Source organism: Nyctereutes procyonoides, unplaced genomic scaffold (assembly GCF_905146905.1).
Source record: "Nyctereutes procyonoides isolate TBG_1078 unplaced genomic scaffold, NYPRO_anot_genome, whole genome shotgun sequence".
Classification (NCBI taxonomy): Eukaryota; Metazoa; Chordata; class Mammalia; order Carnivora; family Canidae; genus Nyctereutes; species Nyctereutes procyonoides.
In genome coordinates, this window is record NW_026575135.1 from 72,450,723 (window position 1) to 72,477,602 (window position 26,880).

Below are 26,880 nucleotides of genomic sequence, written 5' to 3' on the forward strand. Positions count from 1 at the left end.
CCATCCTCTAAACATGGTTGGTCTTCCTGGTGGCCAGCCACTGACCTGAAGCTACCTAGGATCTTACCTGGAATCACTTCATTAGCATAACAAAGTCAGCTCCTTTCACTCAGGAAATTCCCAGGGTTTCTGAAGCTGTGCCAGGAACCAGGGACAAGGACTAGATACACTCTTTATTAGACTTCACTCCCCAGAGAGTTTGGACTGTCCAAGGTTAACAGGGGGAACATGAGAGTCGTTTTCCAGGACTCAGCCTGTGTTCTCTGATTCCAGATTCAGTTTCTGCCTGGCCTGGAGCCTGGGGCCTGGTTAGAGTGTCCTCTTGGGGGTCGCTGAGAAGCCCCCTGCCTGGGATCCTGTGCCCTCCTCTCACTCATGTTGCCAAAACACACAAAATCACTGTCCATGGTGCCTTTCAGTTTCACTTCCTGGCAATGCCTGTGTTTCTCAGAAAAGGAGTCCTCAGAACTTTCCTTTTACTTTCTGTTCCTGGAAATGCAGGGCTCTACAATGTGCTGGCTGCCTCTTTACTATTGACCAAATTCCTGTGAGGGTGGAACAGAGGCCAGAGATTATTTAAGTCCTGCCAGCTCCTCAAACACAGTTTAGACATTGCAAGTGACAGCTCTTTAATCTCTGCAGAGTGACCAAACCAGCACACAGGACCTGTTCCAGTGCAAGGCCAGTCTGTGCAGAGGAGTGTTTCTGCCCTGGGCTGCAGGGAGCACTTCATCCAGGCTCTGCATTTCCTGCCCTGCCAGGGGACACATTCAGAGCTCAACCCTGACACCAGAAGTCTCTTTTCTTTCAGGAGCTGGTAAGCAAGAGGCTACTTTGGATTGTGTGGAAATGTAAAAATAGAATCATAGATCTGTAGGTCTAAGGGTGGGAGAGACTGGATGCTCCATTTTTTTTTTTTTGGGTGCTGTGGACTTGGTAGACTGAGGGCAGGATGTCTGGTGGGTGAAGCAGTTAACTATTTGGGACATTTTCAGAGAGCAGCTTCAGAACACACTTTATTCATGAGAACTGCAGAAGGATCACGTGAATGTCAGGGCTCTCAGTGCATAGGGCCTTTTCCCTAAGAGCTTCTGGATCAGACACTTCCCATCTCTTGCCTAAATACCTTTCCCTGGGGAGATGATGCATATTAATCAGTTGAAAAACAAAATTGAAATCCATAAATTTTAATGAGCTAATCAGCTTTATTAAATGATTCATGAATTAGGCAGCATCTTATCTAGCAAATAGAAAGGAGATCCACGGGACCCCTGGGTGGCTCAGTGGCTGAGAGTCTGCCTTTGGCTCAGGGCATGATCCCAGTGTCCTGGGATCAAGTCCTACATCAGGCTTCCTGCGTGGAGCCTGCTTCTCCCTCTGATTATGTCCCTGCTTCTCTCTCTGTGTGTGTCTTTCATGAATAAATAAATAAATAAAATCTTTAAAAAAAAAGAAAGAAAAGAAAGGAGTTCCATTGAGCTGTAGGAAAGGAAATATTTTTAAGCTAAGAGAAGTAGAGAAAAAGAAAGAAGTCATTAACAATTCCTTTGCCACTGTGAGGGCATCAGCCTTGCAGCAGAGCTTCAAGCTAACTGGAAAACACACACAAAGAACATACTGATAACCAGTGCTAGGTGACACTAGGATAAAGATGAGCTGTGGGTATACAACTGTCTCAGAAGAGGAGGTGTGAAGCCTCTAGGGCAAAAGTAATTTTTTCGGGATAATGGGCCTGACAAGTCAGACATTGCTGGTAGACTGTTTCCACAATTTTATAGAAGTCCCCCCTCCAATGTCTAGCCATAGTTTGAGTCATTTTAAATGCATATGATGGGTGAAGGAATGAAAAAACAACAACAAAAAGGAGCTTGCTAGTGAGCCAAGAAAAACAAAGCAGCTGTTTTGGGTTTCCCAAAAAGCCCTGACTGTTCAACTTACAGCCATTGTTTATCTATCTTATTTTCTCTGGTTCAGAAGCAGAGTGTTGCCATGATAGCCTGACATCAGAATGGCAAAAATCTCTGAGGCAATGAGGGACATTTTTGCAGCAGCAGAATGGATTTTGTCCACATGTGCCACAGTCTTTATAGATTCTTTTGGGGGCTGCCTTTGCATAAAAGTCAGCTGGGGCATTTTCCTGGTAGTCTGAAGTAGGTCTTTGAGTGTGAGCCTCAGTTTTGATGACAGCAATTGCAGAAGGTAGGAGAGTAATTACAAGTGATAACATTATACTAGGACATATCAAATTTCCAGGAATTTCACAAGATCTAGAACAATTATACACTTATGCAAATGCAATATATAACACAGGATCTCTGTTTTCTAAGAAGATCCCTTAAATGGTAAGGGAACATTCACAACCTATTACCAAAGGTGAATCAAATGTTTAAAACAAACAAATATTTGCATTTTAATAGATAGGAAACCAAGTTCTAGTTTTGCACCAGTTTACTTTTGTATGAGAACATTCATTGCAATATTAGTCAGTCCTGACCTTGAATAAATTCCCTTCCAGAGATTCCTTTTTCATAACCTTTTTACAACTTTCTTTTGCCTCAAAAAAAATGTGTTTCTCCAGTCCATATACTTTTTTTTAAACCAAAAATACATATCCCAGTTTTCTTTCTTTCAGATATGTTTCCTTTTTAAATGTTTTTTTAAAAAAGATTTTATTTATTTATTCATGAGAGACACAGAGACAGGCAGAGACAGGCACAATGCACGGAGCCTGATGTGGGACTCCATTCTGGGACTCGATCCCGGCACTCCAGGATCACACCCTGGGCGGAAGGCAGGCGCTAAACCACTGAACCACTCAGGGATCCCCTCCTTTTTAAACTTTTAGTAGCTTTAACAACACACATTATTTAGCGTTCTTAACCCTTAGAAACTTTGTTTTTTAGTGAAAATTAAAGTTGTTAACTGTGTTAGACCAGTGTTCTTGAGATGGAAAGTTTATAAATACACTTTATGATTTCTAGAAACATGTGCTTTTTATAGTACAATTTTTCTATACAGTATACCAGAAAAGTTTAGCAACAGACTTACATTTATCTTTAGTTTCTCAGGAATAAAGAAGCCAAATTAGAGATATGAAAGTCTAATTATTAATGTTTTATAATTTTATGTATTTGCATATGATCTAGATATTTAACGAAATTAACTTAAATCATTACTTAATGTAACTCAGCAAAATTAAGTCTTAGTTTTTCAAAAAGATTTCAGTAATGATTTAAATATTTATCTAATTTTTAAAAAATTTATTTTAGATCTAAAAATTAATTTACATCTATTTAATTTACTTGTTTTTAACAATTATGCTTAGATTACTCATGAGCAAAGATCATGAGACGTCAAAGTCAATTATTCTCCCAAGCTATTTTTATTTTATTATTTTATCAAGTTTTTAAACCAGTATAGTTAACATACAGTGTTAAATTAGTTTCAGGTATATAATGTAGTGATTCAAGAGTTCTATACATAGCTCTGCTCATCATGTTAACTGCACTTTTTCATCCCCATCATCAGTTTCACCCCATCATTCCCTCTGAGAATCATCAGTTTATTCCCTATAGTTGAATTTATTTCTTGGTTTGTCTCTCTCTTTTTTATTCCCTTTGCTCATTTGTTTTTGTTTCTCAAAGTCCACATATAAGTAAAATCACATGGTGTTTGTCTTTCACTAACTGACTTGTTTCCCGTAGCATTATACTCTCTATTTCTATGTCATTGCAAATGACAGGATTTAATTCTTTTTTTAATGCCTGAAAAATATTCCATTCTATGTATATATCACATCTTCTTCACCCATTCATCTATTGATGGTCACTTGGGCTGCCTCCATTATTTGGCTCTTGTAAATAATGCTGCTTATCCACAGAGTACATGTATCCCTTTGAATTAGTGTTTGTGTATTTTTTTTCAGTACATATTGGATGGTAGGATATTTCTATTTTTAACTTTTTGAGGAATCTCTATACAGTTTTGCAGAGTGACTATACCAGTTTGCTTCCCCATCAACTGTGAGAGAGGGTTCCTTTTTCTCCACATCCTTGCCAACACTTTTGGTTTTTTTGTGAGTTTGTTTTAGCCATTCTGACAGGTATGAGGTAATATCTTATTGTGGTTTTGGTTTCTATTTCCCTGATGATAAATGGTGTTGAGCATCTTTTCATGTGTCTGTTATCTATCTGGATGTCTTCTTTGGAAAAATGCTTATTCATGCTTTTGCCCATTTCTTAACTGGATTATTTGTTTTTTGAGTATTGAGTTATATCAGTTTTTCATGCATTTTGGATACTAACCCTTTATTGAAAATGTCATTTGCTAGCATCTTCTCCCATTAAGTAGGCTTTCTTTTAGTTTTGAATAGTTTCCTACACTGTGCATAAGTTTTTTATTTTGACGTAATGCCAATAATTTTTGCTTTTATCTCTTTTGCTTCAGAAGATATATATAGAAAAATGTTGCTATATTTTTCAATCTCAAAAATAGCATAAGGTGTTATCTGCATCAGATCCCATACACTACTGGTATCTCTTAGAGGAAGCAAAAACATTGCTCTACCCAAATTTTAGTTCAACTGACATGGCAGCAAGCTCTCTGCCTCTCATATCCTCCCCTTCACCACCTTGAACCTGGTCTCACCTTAGTGTCTTGGACTATGTTCTAGGAATTCTGAGAGTGGAGCATAAAAGCCTTGTAGCTTCCACTTAGATCTCTCAATAGTCTTTCTAGGAACCCTTCTCTGCCATGTGGAAGGTTTTGGAGAAGCCACATATTGCCTTATGTTTGCAGTGCCGGCTGAGTTAAGTCATCTGGTCGTGCCAGCCAAGGAGCCAGACACATAAGTGAAAGCATCCTGGATCTGAACACCACCTGGTGACTGCCATTGATGCCACATGGAGCAGTGCAGCCCTGCTTGAGTTCCTGACCCATGAAATTATAAGATGTTCTGACCTGTTCCTATTTTTAAGCCACTAAGTTTTGAGGTAGTTTGTTTTGCAGAAATAGGTCATATCAAATACTCTGTAGGCTGTAGATGGTAAGTTCATGTGACAAAAAGAACCTCCTATCCACTGCTTTTCATTCTATAACTGGAAGAGTCCTCTTGAGAACAAGGCCTGCCTCCCACTGGTCTGGGTGAAGGAGAAAGAAGAGAGATACTAAGTCCCAAGAACTCAAGGCCTTTGATTTGATACTTTACCCAATAGATAATCAGAACTAATGACTGCCACCCTCCAATTATCTTCACAGAAAGAAGGGTGGGTCAGTACATAGAAGGGAAACCCCCCACTTTGTGCCACCAGAATTGTGGGGAGAAGTTGCCCCATCGTGCCACATTATTTATCAAAAGAATTTTCTGAAGTTACAACTTGGACCTGACAGGCCTGCAAAATACCGTATTTGTAAACTTTAGTTATTATTTTTTAAATTTTCTTTGTATTTATTTTATACAGAATTTACTCCTGTCCATAAGCTTTTGTTTCTTCATTTTCTTCTGGGATATCTTTTTCTTCTGTGTAACATCCTCTTTGGGTTTATTTTTATTTATTTATTTTTTATTTTTTTTAATTTTTATTTATTTATGATAGTCAGAGAGAGAGAGAGAGAGAGAGAGAGAGAGAGAGAGAGGCAGAGACACAGGCAGAGGGAGAAGCAGGCTCCATGCACTGGGAGCCTGACGTGGGACTCGATCCCGGGTCTCCAGGATCGCGCCCTGGGCCAAAGGCAGGCGCCAAACCGCTGCGCCACCCAGGGATCCCCCGTCTTTGGGTATAAAAACAATTTGCTCTTTTTCAGTAAGGATCATCTCAATGTGGCAGGGAGAGCTCATGTATGGGTAATGTGACTGTGAAGCCTCTAAGTCCTATGCCCCATCTTGGGGCCTTTGTTCACCTGGATGTGCTTAATTACCAGAGGTTGTACATATAAACCATTAAGTTCAGCATTAATTTCTGCATCTTTAAATATGTGTAGTAAAAATTCAGTGCTCTTTTTTTGGCTGCTCACCCTGTGTCCAGATGCACTGTTTGGCCTGGGCAACTTACCAATTCCACCATTGTAGTGACAGGAATGGCACAAATTGTTTCTGCAAAGTGACATCCTACAGATACTTGGTGACTTTATGGACATGCCTACACCTGATGGCCTGGACAGTTTCATGTGTGTTCTTAAAGTGAAAACAAAGATTTAAAACTCTTACTGTGAAAAATTTTGTAGGGTTTTCTGGGTCAACTGAATAATGAACCATTTTCAGAGATCACCTCTGGCCATTTATGAAGAGCTTTAAACTTTATTTTTGCCTTTTGAAGGAGTGCCTCATTTTCTAAGCCTTGTACTATTTCTCCCACACCCCTTCCCAATTCTCACATTTTATGTTTCCAAGAATTTTTTCTATTCTCTTCATTTTCCTTATTTATGGCCTCTGATTTTTGTGGATACAGTTTTTAACCAGCTAGTACTTACTGAGTGACTATTATGTGCCAGAAAATGACTTAATGTGGGGATAGTGTAGTAATTTCTTATCTCTCTGACATTAATGAGAGGTTGGTTTTCCTCCTTCTCCCTCATTTGCCTCTGATATCTCTGAGTTGCAACAGCCTTGCAGTCTGTATTGCTGCCTCAATCAGAGGTTGTGATCCTTGACTGCCATTTCCTATATATACATATAAAGCCATTCCAAATAGTGATACATACACACACTCTCCAGAGGAGAAAGCAGCAAAAGGACAAGAGGGAAACTGGGAAGTAGATGAATGAGTGCTAAAGGATTTAGTTGACACAAGAAAGCAAAACCTTAAGGTGACAAGGAGGTAACCCCATTTGTTCCTCCTCTGTGCTCTAGGCTGGAGTTACCTGAAAGCTATTCTGGGCTGAATTGTGTCCCCACTCCCACCTTAATTCCTTTGATAAAGATCTAACCCTCAATAAGTCACAATGTAACTATATTTGGAGATAAGGGCTTCAAAGAGGCAATGAAATTAAAATGAGACCTTTAGGATGGGCCCTAATCCATTATGATTCCTTTTAAGCAGAGGAAAGTGTGACACAAATAAGCAGGTACACAGAGGAAAGACCATGTGTACAAAAGATTCTGCAAACCAAAGATAGAAGCCTCAGAAGAAACCAATCCTGAAAACACTTTGACATACGACTTCTAGCCCCAGAACTGTGAGAAAATCAACTTCTTTTGTTTAAGCTACCCAAACTGTGGGATTTTGTTATGGCAGCCTGAACAGACAAAGCTCTTGCAACAGAAATAATACTGACAAAAGCACTAGTGCTGATAACTGGTGTTCAGGCCCAGGTGAACCCATTTTGTAAGAGTGAAACTAGCTAATACCATGTCTACACAAGGACACAGGATTTTTGGAGTCTACTGAGGAAGGAGGAATGGAATTGGAGGTGGTCTTAGTGCTGCTTGTAACAGAAGGGGGATTGTTGTCATCACTACCTGCCCCCTTAGAGTTGACCTTAGGAAGGAGGCTGCTCGGTCTGAAGCAGACCTCTGGACTCAGAGACTTGAGAGGACATTTCACATCAGTCCTTGTGACTCTGCATGGGACAACTGTAAAGTGTCAGATCCCCAAGGGCAGCTGAATTCCTTGACTGAGTCAAACCTGCTGTCCGCAAGTCTATACTTAGGTGGGCAGGGAAACTGTGCTTCCAAGAGTCACAAAACCAAAAATCATTGATTCAGAAGGAGTCTTCAAATAGCTTAGTCCTCCAGTTCCTTGTTTTACATATGTGGAATGAGGTCCAGGGTTTTGTTGTGACTGGCCTGGTCAGTAGTCTGGTTCTAGAGGAAAGAGAGTAACAGGCAGCCACTTTTCGGGTAGCCAAGATGCCTCTAGGTACTACATTAATTAGTGGATTGATCACTGTAGAGAGCAGGGAAGGAGACAGGCTTCATCTTGACTCCTCATATCCACAATGCCAGGTCTTCTCTCATTTCATTCTTTAATTATAACTCCTGTCTCTCTCTCTCTCTCTCTCTCTCTCTATATATATATATATATATATATATATATATATATATATATATATATATATATAAAATCATGTATATATCTATATAATTGAAGTATATTTGACACACACTGTTACATTAGCTTCATATGAACAACATAATGAATCAGCAACTCTATATGTTCTTCTGTGCTCACCCCAAATGTAGCTACCAGATTACACCATACACCACTACTATAATCTCATTGACCATATTTCCTACACTGCAACTACTATTAGTTCTGGGATAGTCTTTACCTGAGAGACACTTTGCTTCCCTGCACAGCAGAGTTTGCTTTGAGTAACTTCATTCTAAATGTTTTGCCTACATTTCTATTGTCTGCTTCTTCCCACTGGCCTCTGAGAAAAATGACGACATGAAACACTTCCATTGCCACCATCTTCTCTAATAAGGAGGTGCTGAGCGTCACAGTCACATGCTGGTCTATGAAATGAAGGCACATGTGGTGGTGGAAAGGAAGTTCCACCCAAACTTTAGTGAAGATAGGAAACATTTCTACTTCACCAGCCTGGACACCCATCTTGCAACCAGATAGCCTGAATTTCTTTGTCTCTGATTGATGATACTAGAAGCACAGCATCAACATTTGCTTTTGTGGGTTTCTTGAGTCATTTAAATTCCTTCTCAACAGTCATTTTCTTATCACTGATTTCATGGGACTTTTCACTGTATGCTTAGATTTGAAAATTGTGTGTTTAGATTTGCAAATGGCACTAAACATAAGGTCATGTCATATCTTTTGGGTAGTCAACTTTTGATCTTCTTAAGTGGTCAGGAAGCAAAAGGCCAGAAATATATTTTACAGTTCATGAAACACAAAATATCTCTCTAGTTGAATTCAGTGAGAGGAACCATGGTCAGGGAAATCTTCATTCACTTTGCTCCCAGGAAAAGGCTGGGACATGAACTCAGCCTTGTGTCCTCAGCATTCAGAGCACACTCAGGGTCTCAGTGGGCCACTCTGGCTCTCTCATGCACTGTAGCCCAATCAGTGTTGTGTGGTGATGATGAAGGAATGATGATAGAGACTCTGTAGCAGATTGGATGGAGGCCAGCCAGGAGTCACTTGGACCCATGGATCCAGGTGAACAGCTCCCCATAGCTGGCCATGGTGCTGGCAGAAAGAAGAGGAGAGTTTTCAAGGCCTCAGTGACAAAAGAAAAGGGAATTAATTATTATTATTTTTTAATTCTTAGGAGTCCTTTTTGTATTATAAATTTATTTCTTATTGGTGTTCAGTTCTTAAGAGTCCTTTCAAACCTAATTAAAAGCAGACTTCCAATCCAATGAAGAGAAAATGAGGGGTTGAATTGGAATAAAAATCTATTGGGAATCAGATCAGATTCTGGAAACAGCTCTCAGGAGGTTCATTTGATAGGGTTACCATAATAAAATATCATGGACTGGGGGGCTTAGCAACATAAATTAATTTTCTCACTCTTAGGGAGGCTGGAAGTCTAAGATCAAGGTGCCAATAGGTTTTGCTTCTCCTGAAGCTTCTCTCTTTGGCTTGCAGATGGCCACCTTCTGCTGTGTTGTCATATGGACTTTCTCTGTGTGTGTGCACCTATGGTGTCTCTTCCTCTAAGGACACAAGTCCTATTGGATCAGGATCCCACCCATCTAAGCTCAGTTAACCTTCATTACCTCCTTAAAGAACTTCCTTCAATACAGTCACAATAGGGGTTAGGGCTTCAATATAGGAACTTGGGGATACGAACTTCAGTCCAGAGCAGACTTAAGTCTAAAAAATTTTTAGTAGCAGTACTCCTTGTGTAATGTTAGAGTTGTACTAGATAATGTTGTGGATATGTTTGAGAACACTGGCTGCCCAGCGAAATTTCATTAAGAGGAAAATCCAGGAAGATGAGCCAGCAGCTCCTCTAGAGCTTAAAGGACATGATTCAGGAAGCTGCTTCAGATACAGAGGTGGTCTGATATCATGTAATCTCCTCTAGAAAGAAATGGGTGGTCACAGACACCAAGTTACAAGTTTACTCCACATTTAAGTGTAAGGGCAGTCAGGTCCTTCTCAACTGTCTAGTAGCACTAGAAATACAGAAAATATCTGAATGATGGGAAATTTGATACTGCTTCATAAGTAACACATTCTCTTCCTTTTTTGAAATGTGTAAGTATCCATATATTATGATCCGGAAAGTCCACTCCTATTTCTGGAGAAAGTTCTGCACAGGTGTACCAGAAACATATGAAAGATGTTTATAGCAGAACTGTGGAGAAGAGAAAGAAACAACTTTAAAGAACCCCAAACTCAAATTTCCATTTGCAGGGAAAAGAGAGATTACATGTGCTCTCTTGGCAAAATGGAAACACATGTGATAGAAACAATTAAAAATGAAAAGCAGCTTATAGAAGATGGCACTCAAAATAATTATATTTTTCTGAGACACTCACCGAGGGAAGCTAAATGATATATTTTTTAAAGATTTTATTTATTTATTCATGAGAGACACACACACAGAAGCAGAGATATAGGCAGAGACAGAAGCAGGCTCCAGGCAGGGAGCCCGATGTGGGATTCGATCCTGGGACTCCAGGATCACGCCCTGAGCCGACAGCAGATGCTCAACTACTGAGCCACCCAGGTGTCCAGCCAAATGATATATATTATGAGGAAGTACATATCTATGGTAAAAACTGAGGGAAGCAAAAAATGATAAACTCAAAATGGGAAGGTGCTATATGTCTGAAAAGATATATAGAGAGACATGATATGGGGTGAAGGGTGTAGGAATATTCAGTTATACAAGAAACTTCTAGTTCTTAATTTTGGGAGTTGAGTTCACAGGTATTTATATCTTTTTTATATTGTATATCTTTTTTAAAGATTTATTTATTTTAGGCAGAAAGAGTGTCTGCAAGCAGAGGAGGAGTAGAGAGACAGGGAAAAAATCCTCAAGCAGACTCCCCAGTGAGCCAGAAGCCCAATGTTGGCCTCTATCCCAAGACCCTGAGATCTTGACCTGAGCCAAAACCAAGAGTCCGACACCTAACCACCCTGGTGTCTCTGTATATGTTGCTTTATGCTGTGTGTATGTATGTATGTAATATCATATACATCCTACAGTAGCAAGCTGCTGAACACATACAACACTTAGAAAATGTAATAAAGGACAAAGCGAAGGGTGAAAAATGATGTCAGCAGACATTATCTTTTTCAATAGACTATATCTCAAAGCAGTTTTACTGTCACGGCAAAATGGAGCAGAAGGTACAGAGGGTTCCCATGCATCCCCTGTCCTCACACACCTATAGCCCCTACTATCAACAACTCACATCATTCATTGTACAATTCATGAACCCAAACTGATCCATCATTCTGGGGTCACTCTTGGTGCTATGTATTCTATGGGTTTTGACAAAAGTATAATTTATCCACCGTTGTCATATCACACAGACTGGTTTCACTGCCCTAAACAGCCTCTATGCTCCATCAACTTATCCCTACCTCCTCTGAACCCTTGGGAACTACTGGTCTTTTTATTGACTCTACAGTTTTGCCTTTTTTAAGAATGTTATGCCTTTGGAATCATGCAGTATTTATCCTTTCCAGATTGGTTTCTCTCACTTGGTAATATGCATTTCAGTTTCCTCCATGTCTTTTCACACCAGCTGTCATTTATTTATTTTTTATCTTTTTAAGATTTATTTATTTCTTTATTTATGAGAGAGAGAGAGAGAGAGAGAGAGAGAGAGAGAGAGAGAGAGAGAGGCAGAGACACAGGCAGAGGGAGAAGCAGGTTCCATGCAGGGAGCCGGACGGGGGACTCGATCCCGGGACTCCAGGATCATGCCCTGGGCCAAAGGCAGGCGCTAAACTGCTGAGCCACCCAGGGATCCCCGTCAGCTGTCATTTAAAGAGCCTTCTGAATACTGAGTGGTAAGTGGAAGTACTCCAGGTCACTAGTGCCTGGTGACACTACTGAACCCCAGGGATGAATTTTCCCTGGAGACAAATAGGTGACCATCCAAGGAATGAGTATGGAATTGGCATTGGGCTTTTTACTGGCAACAAGGCATGCTTTAAGAAGATAGATCTTTAGAGTTCTAAGAGAAAATGTTGTTGTATCCAGAATTTGGAACTCAGTCAAACTATTTATTGACAGTAATCACAAAATAAAGGCATTAATTCAAAACGTGAAGACTCAAGTATACCACACAGAGAACTTTTTCTGTGTTCTTTATCTAGGATATTATTTAGGGTTTTGTTTTGTTTTGGTTTTTAGATTCCACAAATGGTGAGATCAAATGATATTTGTCATTCTCTGAATTATTTTACTTAGTTAAAGCCTTCAAGTTCTACCCATGTTGTAGCAAGTAGCAAGATTTCAAGATTTTATTCTTTTTTTATAACTGAATAACATTACATTATATATATCACTATTATATATACAAACTTATATGCCACAATTATATGTTTACCACATATTTTATATATACATTTATTTTATAAATATATAAATATTATGTAAATGATTATATCTCACATTTTCTTTTTTTAAATAATAAATTTATTTTTTATTGGTGTTCAATTTCCCAACATACAGAATAATACCCAGTGCTCATCCCGTCAAGTGCCCCCCTCAGTGCCCATCACCCATTCACCCCCACCCCCGCCCTCCTCCACTTCCACCACCCCTAGTTCGTTTCCCAGAGTTAGGAGTCTTCCATGTTCTGTCTCCTTTTCTGATATTTCCCACTTATTTTTTCTCCTTTCCCCTCTATTCCTTTCACTATTTTTTATATTGCCCAAATGAATGAGACCATATAATGTTTGTCCTTCTCTGATTGACTTACTTCACTCAGCATCATACCCTCCAGTTCCATCCACGTCGAAGCAAATGGTGGGTATTTGTCGTTTCTAATGGTTGAGGAATATTCCATCGTATACATAGACCACATCTTCTTTATCCATTCATCTTTCGATGGACACCGAAGCTCCTTCCACAGTTTGGCTATTGTGGACATTGCTGCTAGAAACATTGGGGTGCAGGTGTCCCGGCGTTTCATTGCATCTCACATTTTCTTTGTCCATTTATCCATTGATTAACATTTAAAGGTGTTTTCATATCTTGGCTACTATAAATAATGATGCAATGAACATGGAGGTGCATATATCTCTTCAAATTAGTGTTTTTCATTACCTTTGGTTGAATACTCAGAAGGGGAGTCGTGGATCATATGGTAGTTTTATTCTCAATTTTTAAAGGAAATTCTACACTGTTTTCCATAGTGGCTGTATCAATTCACATTCCCATTAACAGTGCATAAAGATTCCCTTTCCTAGGGTTGTCTGGGTTGGCTCAGTAGTTGAATGTCTGCCTTTGGCTCAGGTCATGATTCTGGGGTCCTGGGATCGAGTGCCAGATTGGGCTCCCTGCCGGAGCCTACTTCTCCCCCTGCCTACGTCTCTGTATCTCTCATGAATAAATAAATTTTTAAAAATCTTAAAAAGGGATCCCTGGGTGGCGCAGCGGTTTGGCGCCTGCCTTTGGCCCAGGGCGTGATCCTGGAGACCCGGGATTGAATCCCACGTCAGGTTCCCGGTGCATGGAGCCTGCTTCTCCCTCTGCCTGTGTCTCTGCCTCTCTCTCTCTCTGTATGACTATCGTAAATAAATAAAAAAAATTAAAAAAAAATTAAAAATCTTAAAAAAATATTCCCTTTCCTCCACATCTTTGTCAGTACTTATTATTTCTAGTCTTTTGAGGATAGTCATTCTAACAAGTGTGAGGTTATGTATCATTGTGGTTTTGATGAGCATTTCCATGAAGACAAGGATGTTGAGGATCTTTTCATTTACCTTTAAGTCATCTGTATAATTGTTCTCTGGAAAAATATGTAGTCATATACTCTGTGCATCTTTTAATCATATGTATTTTTCTTTTTTGCTACTGAGTTGTATGAGTTTTTTAATACCTTTTCGATATTAATCCCTTTTCAGATGTGACTTACAAATAGTTTCTCCCATTTAGTAAATTGCTTTTTCATTTTTTCAATGATTCCTTCTGCTATGCTGAAGCTTTCTAATTTGACTTGATTTCATCCCACTTGTTTATTTTTGCTTTGTTGCCTTGTTTTTGGAGTCAGATCCAGAAAATCATAGCCAAGATTGATGTCAAGGGGTTTACCAGATATATTTTCTTCTAGGAGTTTTATAGTTTCAGGTGTTAAACTCAAGTATTTGATCCATTTTGTCCTAGTGTTTGTGATGGTATAATTGTCCAGTTTCATTCTCTTGCATGTGGCTGTCCTGTTTATTCAACACTATTTATTAAAGGGACTGTCCTTACCCCTTTTTTATATTCTTATTTCTTTGTCATAAATAAATTGATTATATAGACTTGGGTTTGTTTCTAGGTACTTTTGTTTCATAGGTCTGTGTCTGTTGTCATGCCAATACCATACTGTTTTGATTACCACAGCTTTGCAATGTAGTTTTTTTAAATTTTTATTTATTTATGATAGTCACACACACACACACAGAGAGAGGCAGAGACATAGGCAGAGGGAGAAGCAGTCTCCATGCACCGGGAGCCCGACGTGGGATTCGATCCCAGGTCTCCAGGATCGGGCCCTGGGCCAAAGGCAGGCGCCAAACCGTTGCGCCACCCAGGGATCCCTGCAATGTAGTTTTATTTTTTATTTTTTTTAATAAATTAATTTTTATTGGTGTTCAATTTACCAACATACAGAATAACACCCAGTGCTCATCCCGTCAAGTGTCCCCTCAGTGTCCGTCACCCATTCACCTCCACCCCCGCCCTCCTCCCCTTCCACCACCCCTAGTTCATTTCCCAGAGTTAGGAGTCTTCATGTTCTGTCTCCCTTTCTGATATTTCCCACACATTTCTTCTCCCTTCCCTTATATTCCCCTTCACTATTATTCATATTCCCCAAATGAATGAGAACATACACTGTTTGTCCTTCTCCGATTGACTTACTTCACTCAGCATAATACCTTCCAGTTCCATCCACGTTGAAGCAAATGGTGGGTATTTGTCGTTTCTAATGGCTGAGTAATATTCCATTGTATACACAAACCACATCTTCTTTATCCATTCATCTTTCGATGGACACCGAGGCTCCTTCCACAGTTTGGCTATTGTGGACATGGCTGCTAGAAACATCGGGGTGCAGGTGTCCCGGCGTTACATCGCATCTGAATCTTTGGGGTAAATCCCTAACAGTGCAATTGCTGGGTCGTAGGGCAGGTCTATTTTTAATTCTTTGAGGAACCTCCACACAGTTTTCCAGAGTGGCTGCACCAGTTCACATTCCCACCAACAGTGTAAGAGGGTTCCCTTTTCTCCGCATCCTCTCCAACATTTGTTGTTTCCTGCCTTGTTAATTTTCCCCATTCTCACTGGTGTGAGGTGGTATCTCATTGTGGTTTTGATTTGTATTTCCCTGATGGCAAGTGATGCAGAGCATTTTCTCATGTGCATGTTGGCCATGTCTATGTCTTCCTCTGTGAGATTTCTCTTCATGTCTTTTGCCCATTTCATGATTGGATTGTTTGTTTCTTTGCTGTTGAGTTTAATAAGTTCTTTATAGATTTTGGAAACTAGCCCTTTATCTGATATGTTATTTGCAAATATCTTCTCCCATTCTGTAGGTTGTCTTTGAGTTTTGTTGACTGTATCCTTTGCTGTGCAAAAGCCTCTTATCTTGATGAAGTCCCAATAGTTCATTTTTGCTTTTGTTTCTTTTGCTTTCATGGATGTATCTTGCAAGAAGTTACTGTGGCCGAGTTCAAAATGGGTGTTGCCTGTGTTCTCCTCTAGGATTTTGATGGACTCTTGTCTCACATTTAGATCTTTCATCCATTTTGAGTTTATCTTTGTGTATGGTGCAAGAGAGTGGTCTAGTTTCATTCTTCTGCATGTGGATGTCCAATTTTCCCAGCACCATTTATTGAATAGACTGTCTTTCTTCCAGTGGATAGTCTTTCCTCCTTTATTGAATATCAGTTGACCATAAAGTTCAGGGTCCACTTCTGGGTTCTCTATTCTGTTCCATTGATCTATGTGTCTGTTTTTGTGCCAGTACCACACTGTCTTGATGACCACAGCTTTGTAGTACAACCTGAAATCTGGCATTGTGATGCCCCCAGCTATGGTTTTCTTTTTAAAAATTCCCCTGGCTATTCGGGGTCTTTTCTGATTCCACACAAATCTTAAAATAATTTGTTCTAACTCTCTGAAGGAAGTCCATGGTATTTTGATAGGGATTGCATTAAACATGGAAATTGCCCTGGGTAAATTGACATTTTCACAATATTAATTCTGCCAATCCATGAGCATGGAATATTTTTCCATCTGTTTGTGTCTTCCTCAATTTCTTTCAGAAGTGTTCTATAGTTTTTAGGGTATAGATCCTTTACGTTTTTGGTTAGGTTTATTCCTAGGTATCTTATGCTTTTGGGTGCGATTGTAAATGGGATTGACTCCTGAATTTCTCTTTCTTCAGTCTCATTGTTAGTGTATAGGAATGCCATTGCTTTCTGGGCATTGATTTTGTATCCTGCCATGCTACCAAATTGCTGTATGAGTTCTAGCAATCTTGGGGTGGAGGCTTTTGGGTTTTCTATGTAGAGTATCATGTCATCGGCGAAGAGGGAGAGTTTGACTTCTTCTTTGCCAATTTGAATGCCTTTAATGTCTTTTTGTTGTCTGATTGCTGAGGCTAGGACGTCCAATACTATGTTGAATAGCAGTGGTGAGAGTGGACATCCCTGTCTTGTTCCTGATCTTAGGGGAAAGGCTCTCAGTGCTTCCCCATTGAGAATGATATTTGCTGTGGGCTTTTCGTAGATGGCTTTTAAGATGTCGAGGAAAGTTCCCTCTATCCCTACACTCTGAAGAGTTTTGATCAGGAATGGATGCTGTATTTTGTCAAATGCTTTCTCTGCATCTAATGAGAGGATCATATGGTTCTTGGTTTTTCTCTTGCTGATATGATGAATCACATTGATTGTTTTACGAGTGTTGAACCAGCCTTGTGTCCTGGGGATAAATCCTACTTGGTCATGGTGAATAATTTTCTTAATGTGTTGTTGGATCCTATTGGCTAGTATCTTGTTGAGAATTTTTGCATCCATGTTCATCAGGGATATTGGTCTGTAATTCTCCTTTTCGGTGGGGTCTTTGTCTGGTTTTGGAATTAAGGTGATGCTGGCCTCATAGAACGAATTTGGAAGTACTCCATCTCTTTCTATCTTTCCAAACAGCTTTAGTAGAATAGGTATGATTTCTTCTTTAAACGTTTGATAGAATTCCCCTGGGAAGCCATCTGGCCCTGGACTCTTGTGTCTTGGGAGGTTTTTGATGACTGCTTCAATTTCCTCCCTGGTTATTGGCCTGTTCAGGTTTTCTATTTCTTCCTGTTCCAGTTTTGGTAGTTTGTGGCTTTCCAGGAATGCGTCCATTTCTTCTAGATTGCCTAATTTATTGGCGTAGAGCTGTTCATAATATGTTTTTAAAATCGTTTGTATTTCCTTGGTGTTGGTAGTGATCTCTCCTTTCTCATTCATGATTTTATTAATTTGAGTCTTCTCTCTCTTCTTTTTAATAAGGTTGGCTAATGGTTTATCTATCTTATTAATTCTTTCAAAGAACCAACTCCTGGTTCTATTGATCTGTTCCACAGTTCTTCTGGTCTCAATTTCGTTGAGTTCTGCTCGAAATTTAATTAACTCTCTTCTTCTGCTGGACGTCGGGTCCATTTGCTGTTTCTTCTCTAGCTCCTTTATGTGTAAGGTTAGCTTTTGTATTTGAGTTCTTTCCAGTTTTTGAATGGATGCTTGTATTGCGATGTATTTCCCCCTCAGGACTGCTTTTGCTGCATCCCAAAGATTTTGAACAGTTGTATCTTCATTCTCATTAGTTTCCATGAATCTTTTTAATTCTTCCTTAATTTCCTGGTTGACCCTTTTATCTTTTAGCAGGATGGTCCTTAACCTCCACGTGTTTGAGGTCCTTCCAAACTTCTTCTTGTGATTGAGTTCTAATTTCAAGGCGTTATGGTCTGAGAATATGCAGGGGACGATCCCAATCTTTTGGTATCGGTTCAGACCCGATTTGTGACCCAGTATGTGGTCTATTCTGGAGAAAGTTCCATGTGCACTTGAGAAGAATGTGTATTCAGTTGAGTTTGGATGTAAAGTTCTGTAGATATCTGTGAAATCATCTGGTCCAGTGTATCATTTAAAGCTCTCGTTTCTTTGGAGATGTTGTGCTTAGAAGACCTATCGAGGGTAGAAAGAGCTAGATTGAAGTCACCAAGTATAAGTGTATTATTATCTAAATATTTCTTCACTTTGGTTAATAATTCGTTTAAGTATTTGGCAGCTCCCACATTCGGGGCATATATATTGAGGATTGTTAAGTCCTCTTGTTGGATAGATCCTTTAAGTATGATATAGTGTCCCTCTTCATCTCTCACTACAGTCTTCGGGATAAATTTTAGTTTATCTGATATAAGGAAGGCTACCCCTGCTTTCTTTGAGAACCATTTGAATGGTAAATGGTTCTCCAACCTTTTATTTTCAGGTTGTAGGTGTCCTTCTGTCTAAAATGAGTCTCTTGTTGACAGCAAATAGATGGGTCCTGCTTTTTTATCCAGTCTGAAACCCTGCGCCTTTTGATGGGGTCATTAAGCCCGTTCACGTTCAGAGTTACTATTGACAGATATGAGTTTAGTGTCATCATGATATCTATTTAGTCCTTGTTTTTGTGGATTGTTCCACTGAACTTCTTCTTAAAGGGGAATTTTAAGAGTCTCCCTTAAAATTTCTTGCAGAGCTGGTTTGGAGGTCACATATTCTTTCAGTTCCTGCCTGTCTTGGAAGCTCTTTATCTCTCCTTCCATTTTGAATGAGAGCCTTGCTGGATAAAGTATTCTTGGCTGCATGTTCTTCTCATTTAGGACCCTGAATATATCCTGCCAGCCCTTTCTGGCCTGCCAGGTCTCTGTGGAGAGGTCTGCTGTTACCCTAATATTCCTCCCCATGAAAGTCAGGGACTTCTTGTCTCTTGCTGCTTTAAGGATCTTCTCTTTATCTTTGGAATTTGCAAGCTTCACTATTAGATGTCGAGGTGTTGAACGGTTTTTATTGATTTTAGGGGGGGATCTCTCTATTTCCTGGATCTGAATGCCTGTTTCCCTTCCCAGATTGGGAAAGTTTTCAGCTAGGATTTGTTCAAATACATATTTTGGCCCTCTGTCCCTTTCGGCGCCCTCGGGAACCCCAATTAAACGTAGGTTTTTCTTCCTTAGGCTGTAATTTATTTCCTTTAATCTGTCTTCATGGTCTTTTAATTGTCTGTCTCTTTTTTCCTCAGTTTCCCTCTTTGCCATTAACTTGTCTTCTATGTCACTCACTCGTTCTTCCACCTCGTTAACCCTCGTCGTTAGGACTTCTAGTTTGGATTGCATCTCATTCAATTGATTTTTAATTTCTGCCTGATTGGATCTAAATTCTGCAGTCATGAAGTCTCGTGAGTCCTTAATGCTTTTTTCTAGAGCCACCAGTAGCTGTATAATAGTGCTTCTGAATTGGCTTTCTGACATTGAATTGTAATCCAGATTTTGTAACTCTGTGGGAGAGAGGGCTGTTTCTGATTCTTTCTTTTGAGGTGAGGTTTTCCTTCTAGTCATTTTGCTCAGTGCAGAGTGGCCAAATCAAGTTGTATTGGGAAAAGGAGAGAAAGAGAGAGAAGGAAAGAAAAGAGAAAGAGAAAAAAGAAAAAGAAGAAAAAAAAGGAAAAAAGAGAAGAAAAAGAGAAAGAAAAAGAAAGAAAGGTGAAAAAAAGGGGGTTGGGGGAAGCAATCAGAAATCAAAAAGAAAAGAAAAAAGAAAAAAAAAAACAAAAAACACGGGGGAGTATCTTCTGATTCTGTAGACTTTAAGTCCCTTGACTTCCCCTGGAACTGGTCCGTCTAGCTGGTCTTCTGGGGGAGGGCCCTGTTGTGCTGATTTTCAGGTGTTAGCACTTGGGGGAGCTGCTCTGCCCCTGCCTGCTGCATGGCTCAGCGGGGGTTGTTTACCCCGTGAGGCCCCAGGAGGAACAGCCGCAGTTGCTATCGGCCAGCTCTGGATGTCAGCCTCCGCAGGAACTACGGGGCTCTCCGTCTGCAGGGCCTGGAGGCTCCGGGGCGGGGCCGCTGATCTGCTCAGCTCGAGGCAGGAGCGTCCTCGCTGTCCTGGGCCCTCCCGGCCTCTGCCTGTCCCGGGGAGGCCGGATCCTGGGCTGTGTCCCGGCGCCCTGTGCTCCGGGGCCTGCGCTGTGGGATTCGCGCTCCCGCCCCGCAGCCCCCTCCGCGGAGCCGCCGCCCGAGCCCCTCCGAGCTGCTCCGGGTCCCGCCGTGCGCGCTGCAGCCCTTAGGGAGCTCGGCGCACTCTCCCGGGGCGCAGGTGTCTGTTAGTGTCCCCGGGAGCCCGAGGGCATCCCCGCCCTCCTGGGTCCTGCTCCAGCTCCCTGCGAGCCCCTTTCCGCCCGGGAAGGTTGGTGCAGCTCCTGCTCCTCCGGGACGGGGCTCTCCTGTCCTGGGGACACTCGCCCCGGCCTCAGCCCGGCTCCTCGCGGGCCCCTCCCCTCGGAGGCCTTTTGTTTCTTTATTTCTTTTTCCCCGTCTTCCTACCTTGATAGAAGCGCGAACTCTTCTCACTGTAGCATTCCAGCTGGTCTCTCTTTAAATCTCAGGCCGAATTCGTAGATTTTCAGGATGATTAGTAGGTTATCTCGGTAATTTGGTGGCGACAGGTGACTCGGGGACCCTGCTCTTCCGCCATCTTGCCCCTCCCCCAGGATCTCAGTTCTTATTGGATTGTTATTCTCTCCATCCTATCATATTTTAGGGACATCAGAGAAATACTCCATCTGACATACAGAGACAATCACTGCTATGATGGGAGAAAGACTGAGAAATCATTCAGAGAGGAAGCAGAAGACAAGAGCCTGAAATTCCAGGTAGAAACAACGGCAAGGCAAAGATGCAAGCTCACACATGAACTTGACACCTAGCTGTGGATGCAGAGGAGCACACCCACACACACACACACACCCCCACACACCCACACACACACACACACACACACACACAATTACAGCTCTCAGTAATAAGGTAGGAAATACCTCTGAGACTCAGGTACCCTGGAAGTGATGGGGCCTTTGTAGTGGGTGACAGAAGCTCCCACTCGGGGTCTCCCCGGGCTGGGCTGCCCCCCAGCGGTGTGTGAGAATCACTCTGGGTCTGGTGCTGTTTGGTTGGCTCTGGTCTGCAGTGTCCTCAGAACCCAGTGGGCTGGAGCTTGATGCCCCAGTATGCCACCTCAGGGTCCAGAGTCAGTCTTGCTGCTCCTAAGTCAACACTAGGAAATCAGGAAGTATGATTTATAAGTATATTGTTACTTTTCCTCTGTTCAGAAAGGGGAATAAATTCTTCTCAATGAATGGCTTAGGAAATTCCCTGTCTCCTGGTTCCACTCAGATGAGTAGAGGTCCAATCAGTGTAAGATACAGCCTCAAGGCTCTTGTACAGTGGAAATCTCCCCTTCCCTGGTTCAACCTCACCTCCAACTGAGTGAGACACCTGCAGTAGGGACAGGAAAAGCATCGACTTATCTCCTCTTTCTTCCTCCCACTGCCTCCATTACATGGAGGAGCATGGCGTAGGGGAACTACAAGAATAGGAAAGGACTCACTCAGTACATTTGCAATCCAGCTGAATGACCCTCATAGGAGTATCCAATGAAGGCCCATGTTGATACCTCCATTGGGATGTTGGAGCAGGCATAGTCCAGGCCTTCTAGGCTTCTACCTCCTCTGTGGTAGAGCAGGAACAGAAGGGCAGCTCCACCTCTTTCTCCTCATCCTACCCAGGAAGACCATATGCAGCCCTCATTGTTTGGCATGTCCCTTGTAACAGGCTCATTAAAATGATCCTTGCTTTCCCTTTCCTCGACCTGTCAGCTGTCCTTTCCTGACCCAGGATGGGAATCCAGGATGGCAATGATATATTAGTAATCTCTTAGCCACAGAAGGATTTCATAACTTGTTATGGACATTTGAAATCTTGGCAGAAATTTGTAAAACAGACCTTCTCTATCACCCTGTTGCAGTCACACTGCACCCTCCCTGGGGCCTCTTGTGACCACAGTCACCCTGGGTTGCTTTTCCTTCTGCTCTCTCATGAGAATGAGAACATGACAATCACTGAAAGGTTAAGCAGCTGCCCAGAGTCACCCAGATGTAGTGAGCAGTGCTAGGCTCAGATACCTGGTTGGGGCAGATGCATTGACTCTACGTGAGGTCACAGCTGGGGTCAGGAAGTGAAATCCACAGTGAATGTAGCTTCTGCACTCTGATCTCCATGGGTGGAAGTGAGTTAGCCCCTGAGCTGGGCACATTGCGCAGCCTCAAGTAGTAACTTTGCAGGCAGTGTCTGCACCTATCTGAAAGCCAGCCTCACAAGGGGCTGAATGTGGACTTCTCACTAGTCTGGGTGCTGACATTAGAAGAACAATCTCAGGTAGGATGAAGCAGGGCTGGTCTGAGAACACCCCTACCCTTCCCTGGGATTCTGGGCTGAAGATGCTTAAATAATCTTGCATAAGCTTCAAGCAAATGCTATAGGAGTCCCACCCTCTGGAATGGAGAAAGTGAAGCTGGTTCTCCCCCTTTTTGAGATTTCCAAGAATAGAAACTGAAAGCCACCCTTGCTTAATTCCCTCCAGCTTGGGCTGGGAGCCTGCCACCACCTTTATCCAGAAATTACACAACTGAGCAGAAAAGGCACTGAAACAGAAAACCCTGCAATTTTGTATTTTCTAACTCCTTTTCTTTCCTTCTCTCTAGGCTCTTCCTAGGACACCCCAACCCAACACAATTCCATTCCTTCCTTACAGAGTATCCTGGATCTGAAACCAGTTTTGGATGGTCCCAGATGAAACTGTCTCTGCTTAATGGCTGGACCCCCCCCACCCTGCCCATGATGGGTAATTTCCAGGAAGACCACTGATTTCTGCATGATCACAGTCACTTGCTGCTTCTTGCAGCAGGAAAGTGAGAGAGCTCCTACTGTTCAGCTTGGCTAATAAGGCTGCTAGTGTGAAGACATGAAAGGTGGAGTCTGAGTCCAGGGCAGGAGAGCTTGGGAACTGGTTTATCCATTTCAGTGAATATTCACAGCAGGGCTCCTCTCTAGCATTCTTCAGGGACAAAACTTGGCACCCGAACTCTTTGTCTGCTTCAAACCCATTCAGCCCTCCAGTATGGCGGCAATGAGCCTACCACCTCTAGGTTCATAGCATTGAGGGTCTTCTGATGGGGATAGGGTTGGAAAATGACAGCAAGTTTTGCCATTCATATTCTCATAGAATCTAAGTAGGATGTAAGACAATGACAATTTCTAGGGTAACCTGGGATTGGGACAGTCTGTTTGGAGCACCAGCTGGACCTTCTGTGGGTTAGGGACTGGGGGTGGGGTTTCAGGGACAAGCTGCCTAACAGACCTTAGACAACGTATAACAATGCACATGTATATCTGCGTTGGAGAAACTGTCCCTGTTGCTGGACACAGATGAAGTCAGTGAAGTGGACTCTTGAATACTCTCTTCCTAGACAGGTTCTTTTGTACTTCATGCCCATTGGTGATTATTAAACTTTCCTAGAACAAATCAATATGTAGATTTTTCCCTTCCTTATGATGATAAAATGGGGGAAATGTGGGTCTTGGTCCACATTGGGTTCAAAATCACAGAAGTCCTTGCTACCTTGGATTTCTAGTCTGGTCCATGGTTGATCCCTGCTTCATGGCTCAAGATGATTGGGCATGGCATGAACTCTAAAGGATCCTGCATGGGAAATCCACTAATGAATGCTTTTCATTCTGCTTCTTAGTTTATGAAGTCTATTAGGTCCATTTTAACAAGAGTTCAAAAAAGTTACCCAAAGGAATAGAATACAATAGATTAAAATGAAGGGAAGGCAAACTGTTGGTAAACTCTTTCTTCAGGTGTATGCATGTGTGTTGAGTATGTACTTAGTTCTTATGTGGAATGCATCTCTCACTGCCGGTGTCCTTCAGAAAACTTTGAAAGATCTGCATATAAGGTCTGATTATCTTTGCAAGCACAACTGCTGAGCTCCCTCCATAAAGGCCTATGTATTTTTGCTCAGGGACTTTCAAACTCTGTTTGGAGAGGGAAGATCAGAGGCACAACATGAGTAGGATCTACAGAAAGGGACATTGGGCTTGCATTGGGCTGGTCTTGGCTTCTCAACTTCTGGGTCAGTAATCTGAGCCTCATGTCCTACAGACACATGTGCACTGACCATTCCTGGAAGACTTGCAAATTCTCATGGAGTTACCCTTGTCCCAGCCTGGCCTGGCACTGTCACATGGACATAGTACTGCCTAAAAGGATTCTGAGAGGATCCCATGTGCAAGGTTGTATAGAATCAGGTGCAAGACAGGAACCAGATGAGCAGGTAGTGGGGGACAGGGAGCTGTGGTTAGTGCTATGGGGCCTCAGTCACCCCTCCAATAGAGTCTAGCACAGGTGCTTAGGTGAGCAGATATGTGAAAAGTCCATAGTTGGGTCAGATACGGTCAGAAATAGTCTGGAACAGGGTAGGTTTATGCTCACCTCCCACACCTACTTTGGGATGGGGGGAGGTCATACTTTTCCCCAGCCTCTACTTGTTTTCCAAAGGGCTGTGGCAGAACTGGCTACAACATTTCAGATGACAGATTAAGGAAGAAAAGTTAATTTATCCATCAGCCAGTAAGTGGGAGATATGCAATGGTTGTGCATATTCATCTAATAGAAATGTGTCCCACACCTGTGGCCACTAGGCAGAGCCTAGGGAATTATTTACTGTAAGTACCAAGACCTGCATATATATTATTATGATATCAGGTATTTAACATGGGATAGCACAGTACTTTCAGGGACTTTAACTTTTTGAAGAGAGCAGGGTTTTTTTTTTTTTTTTAATTGATCTAACACACAAGAAGTTAAGGTGAGACGGGTACATATGGAGGTTGTGATGGGGTTTAGACAAACCAGGGAAAGGATTGAAGGGCTCTAGCTCAGTTCTTATGTTTTAGCTCTCCTAGGCCTCAAAGGACCTCTGATAAGGACATCTAGCCTTCCCCATCCCATAGTAGGGGCAAACTTACAGGTAAGCAGAATCCATACCTTTGTCCCATACTCAGGAGCAGAAGAAAGCCCTTCATACAATCAAGTCAGTGAGCCTGGAATTCACGAAGGAGATTGTTTCCCTGGAGCCATGATGACAGTTCAGGCTTCCAGGAACCTCTATGTACCCCATAAATAAGATTCCAGGTTGTTCTGAATAATAGTCAAGAGAGCCCTTAAAGAAGGCTTTGAGTACAAGGTCAAAGGAGGGCTAATCTTAGATATTCTCATTCCAGACTGTTCCTTCAGCTTGAGCCAGCCCAGAGCTCCATCTTTCTGACTTCTATCCAGCTTTGGCCATATGTGCTTTGCCCAACCACCATGTCATTCACACCCTCACTTGCCTCAGGGCATGTCCACTCCTTGCAGGAGGAGGCACCATCCTTGTTGACTATTGCTCTTCTCTTGGTGAAGGACCCTGAAGACTTTGTGGGCACAGGCCTCGGAAGATTCTGGTCCCTAAGCAGATGTGATGGTGATCTCATCATAATCCATCAGCTTCCTTCCCTCTGAACTCCCAGCATCTCCTGATCATTTCATTAGGGATCTGTCTCCCAATGGGTCAAGTTCACTGCAACATTTTCTGAGAAGTGGGAACACATTGTGGGTTTTCCCTTCACACTTGGAAATCAGTGAGTTTTCTGTAATGTGTAGTGAGGATGGGAGTTGAGAGAGGACTGTGATTTCCATTCTCTCCACAAATTAGTAAGGGTGTATCCAGGAAGAAGTAAATGGCAGTTAACAGCAACAAATGGACCCACATCCCCAAGAGAAGCATCTTAGCATCCAGCCATTCCTTGGCTTCTGGAACTGGAGATTCAGCATTAAGTAGGATCATCCTCCCCTCCTGTCCAGACAGAAACAGAGAATCACACTGTGGGTTTAAATCTTGGATCCCAGGTCATTGCTATGCCATTTAAGGCTTGTTTCTCATCTGTGAGACACTGTTTCTTCATCTGTGACCAGGAATAATACTATTTCTTGTCTAACAGAGCTTGGAGAAGATTAATCAAGAAAAGGCATGCAGAAGATCCTGCCCAGACAGACTCACAGATCAGATCTTCATACACTGCAGTAAGAGTTGGAGGGAGTAAGAAGAACCAGAGAAAAGTCTTCCTCAGAGGTCCTAATAAGACCAGAGAGGATTCACCAAGAGGTTACTGGGAGGCCTGGCCAGAGCTCCACTCAGACCTTAGCATGAAATCCTCACTGGAGACATGTGAGGTGGGTAATATAGCTTCCTGGCTTGCACAAGACAGAACACCAGGGATCAGTTTTCAGTGTGAAAACATTCACATTACCATGGGCCCAGCTTGTCTGCAAACTCTGTCAGGGCTCTTGGCAGTTTCCTCATTGGCAGGGTGTGTCTAGGCCTAATGCTGGATGAAAGTATTCAGAGAAGACTGGGGGACAGTGATGCTAGCAGGACCCACCAGTGGAGAGGAAAGCCAGTGTGATAGGTAAAGTCTGTACCATGGGACCTGCAACTCAATATGAAATTTGTTCTACTGATGAGACTGCAGTCCTTTTGAGCAGAAACCTGAACATTTGGGTGTGAGTTCTCATCTTCAGAAGCATCAGGAGACCTCATATATGGCTCTGGGAGGGAAGAAGCCCT

The 26,880-nt window shown here is 42.0% G+C and overlaps 1 protein-coding gene across 7 annotated transcripts in view; it reads left to right on the forward strand.

The window, feature by feature from the left end:
- Positions 1-589: 589 nt before the first annotated feature.
- The window catches only part of LOC129495012 (immunity-related GTPase family M protein 1-like), a 32,785-nt gene continuing 6,494 nt past the window's right edge, over positions 590-26,880 (forward strand). The window contains exons 1-4 of one of the 7 annotated variants that reach the window (XM_055302295.1): positions 590-817; positions 20,916-21,027; positions 22,965-23,054; positions 26,255-26,486. In XM_055302295.1, coding sequence (XP_055158270.1) covers positions 26,460-26,486 — 27 coding nt within the window. In that variant the 5' untranslated portion in view covers positions 590-817; positions 20,916-21,027; positions 22,965-23,054; positions 26,255-26,459. Of the gene's footprint in view, positions 818-20,915; positions 26,487-26,880 lie in introns of all 7 variants that reach the window. The other 6 variants (XM_055302291.1, XM_055302292.1, XM_055302290.1 and 3 more) reach the window with 6 other exon arrangements.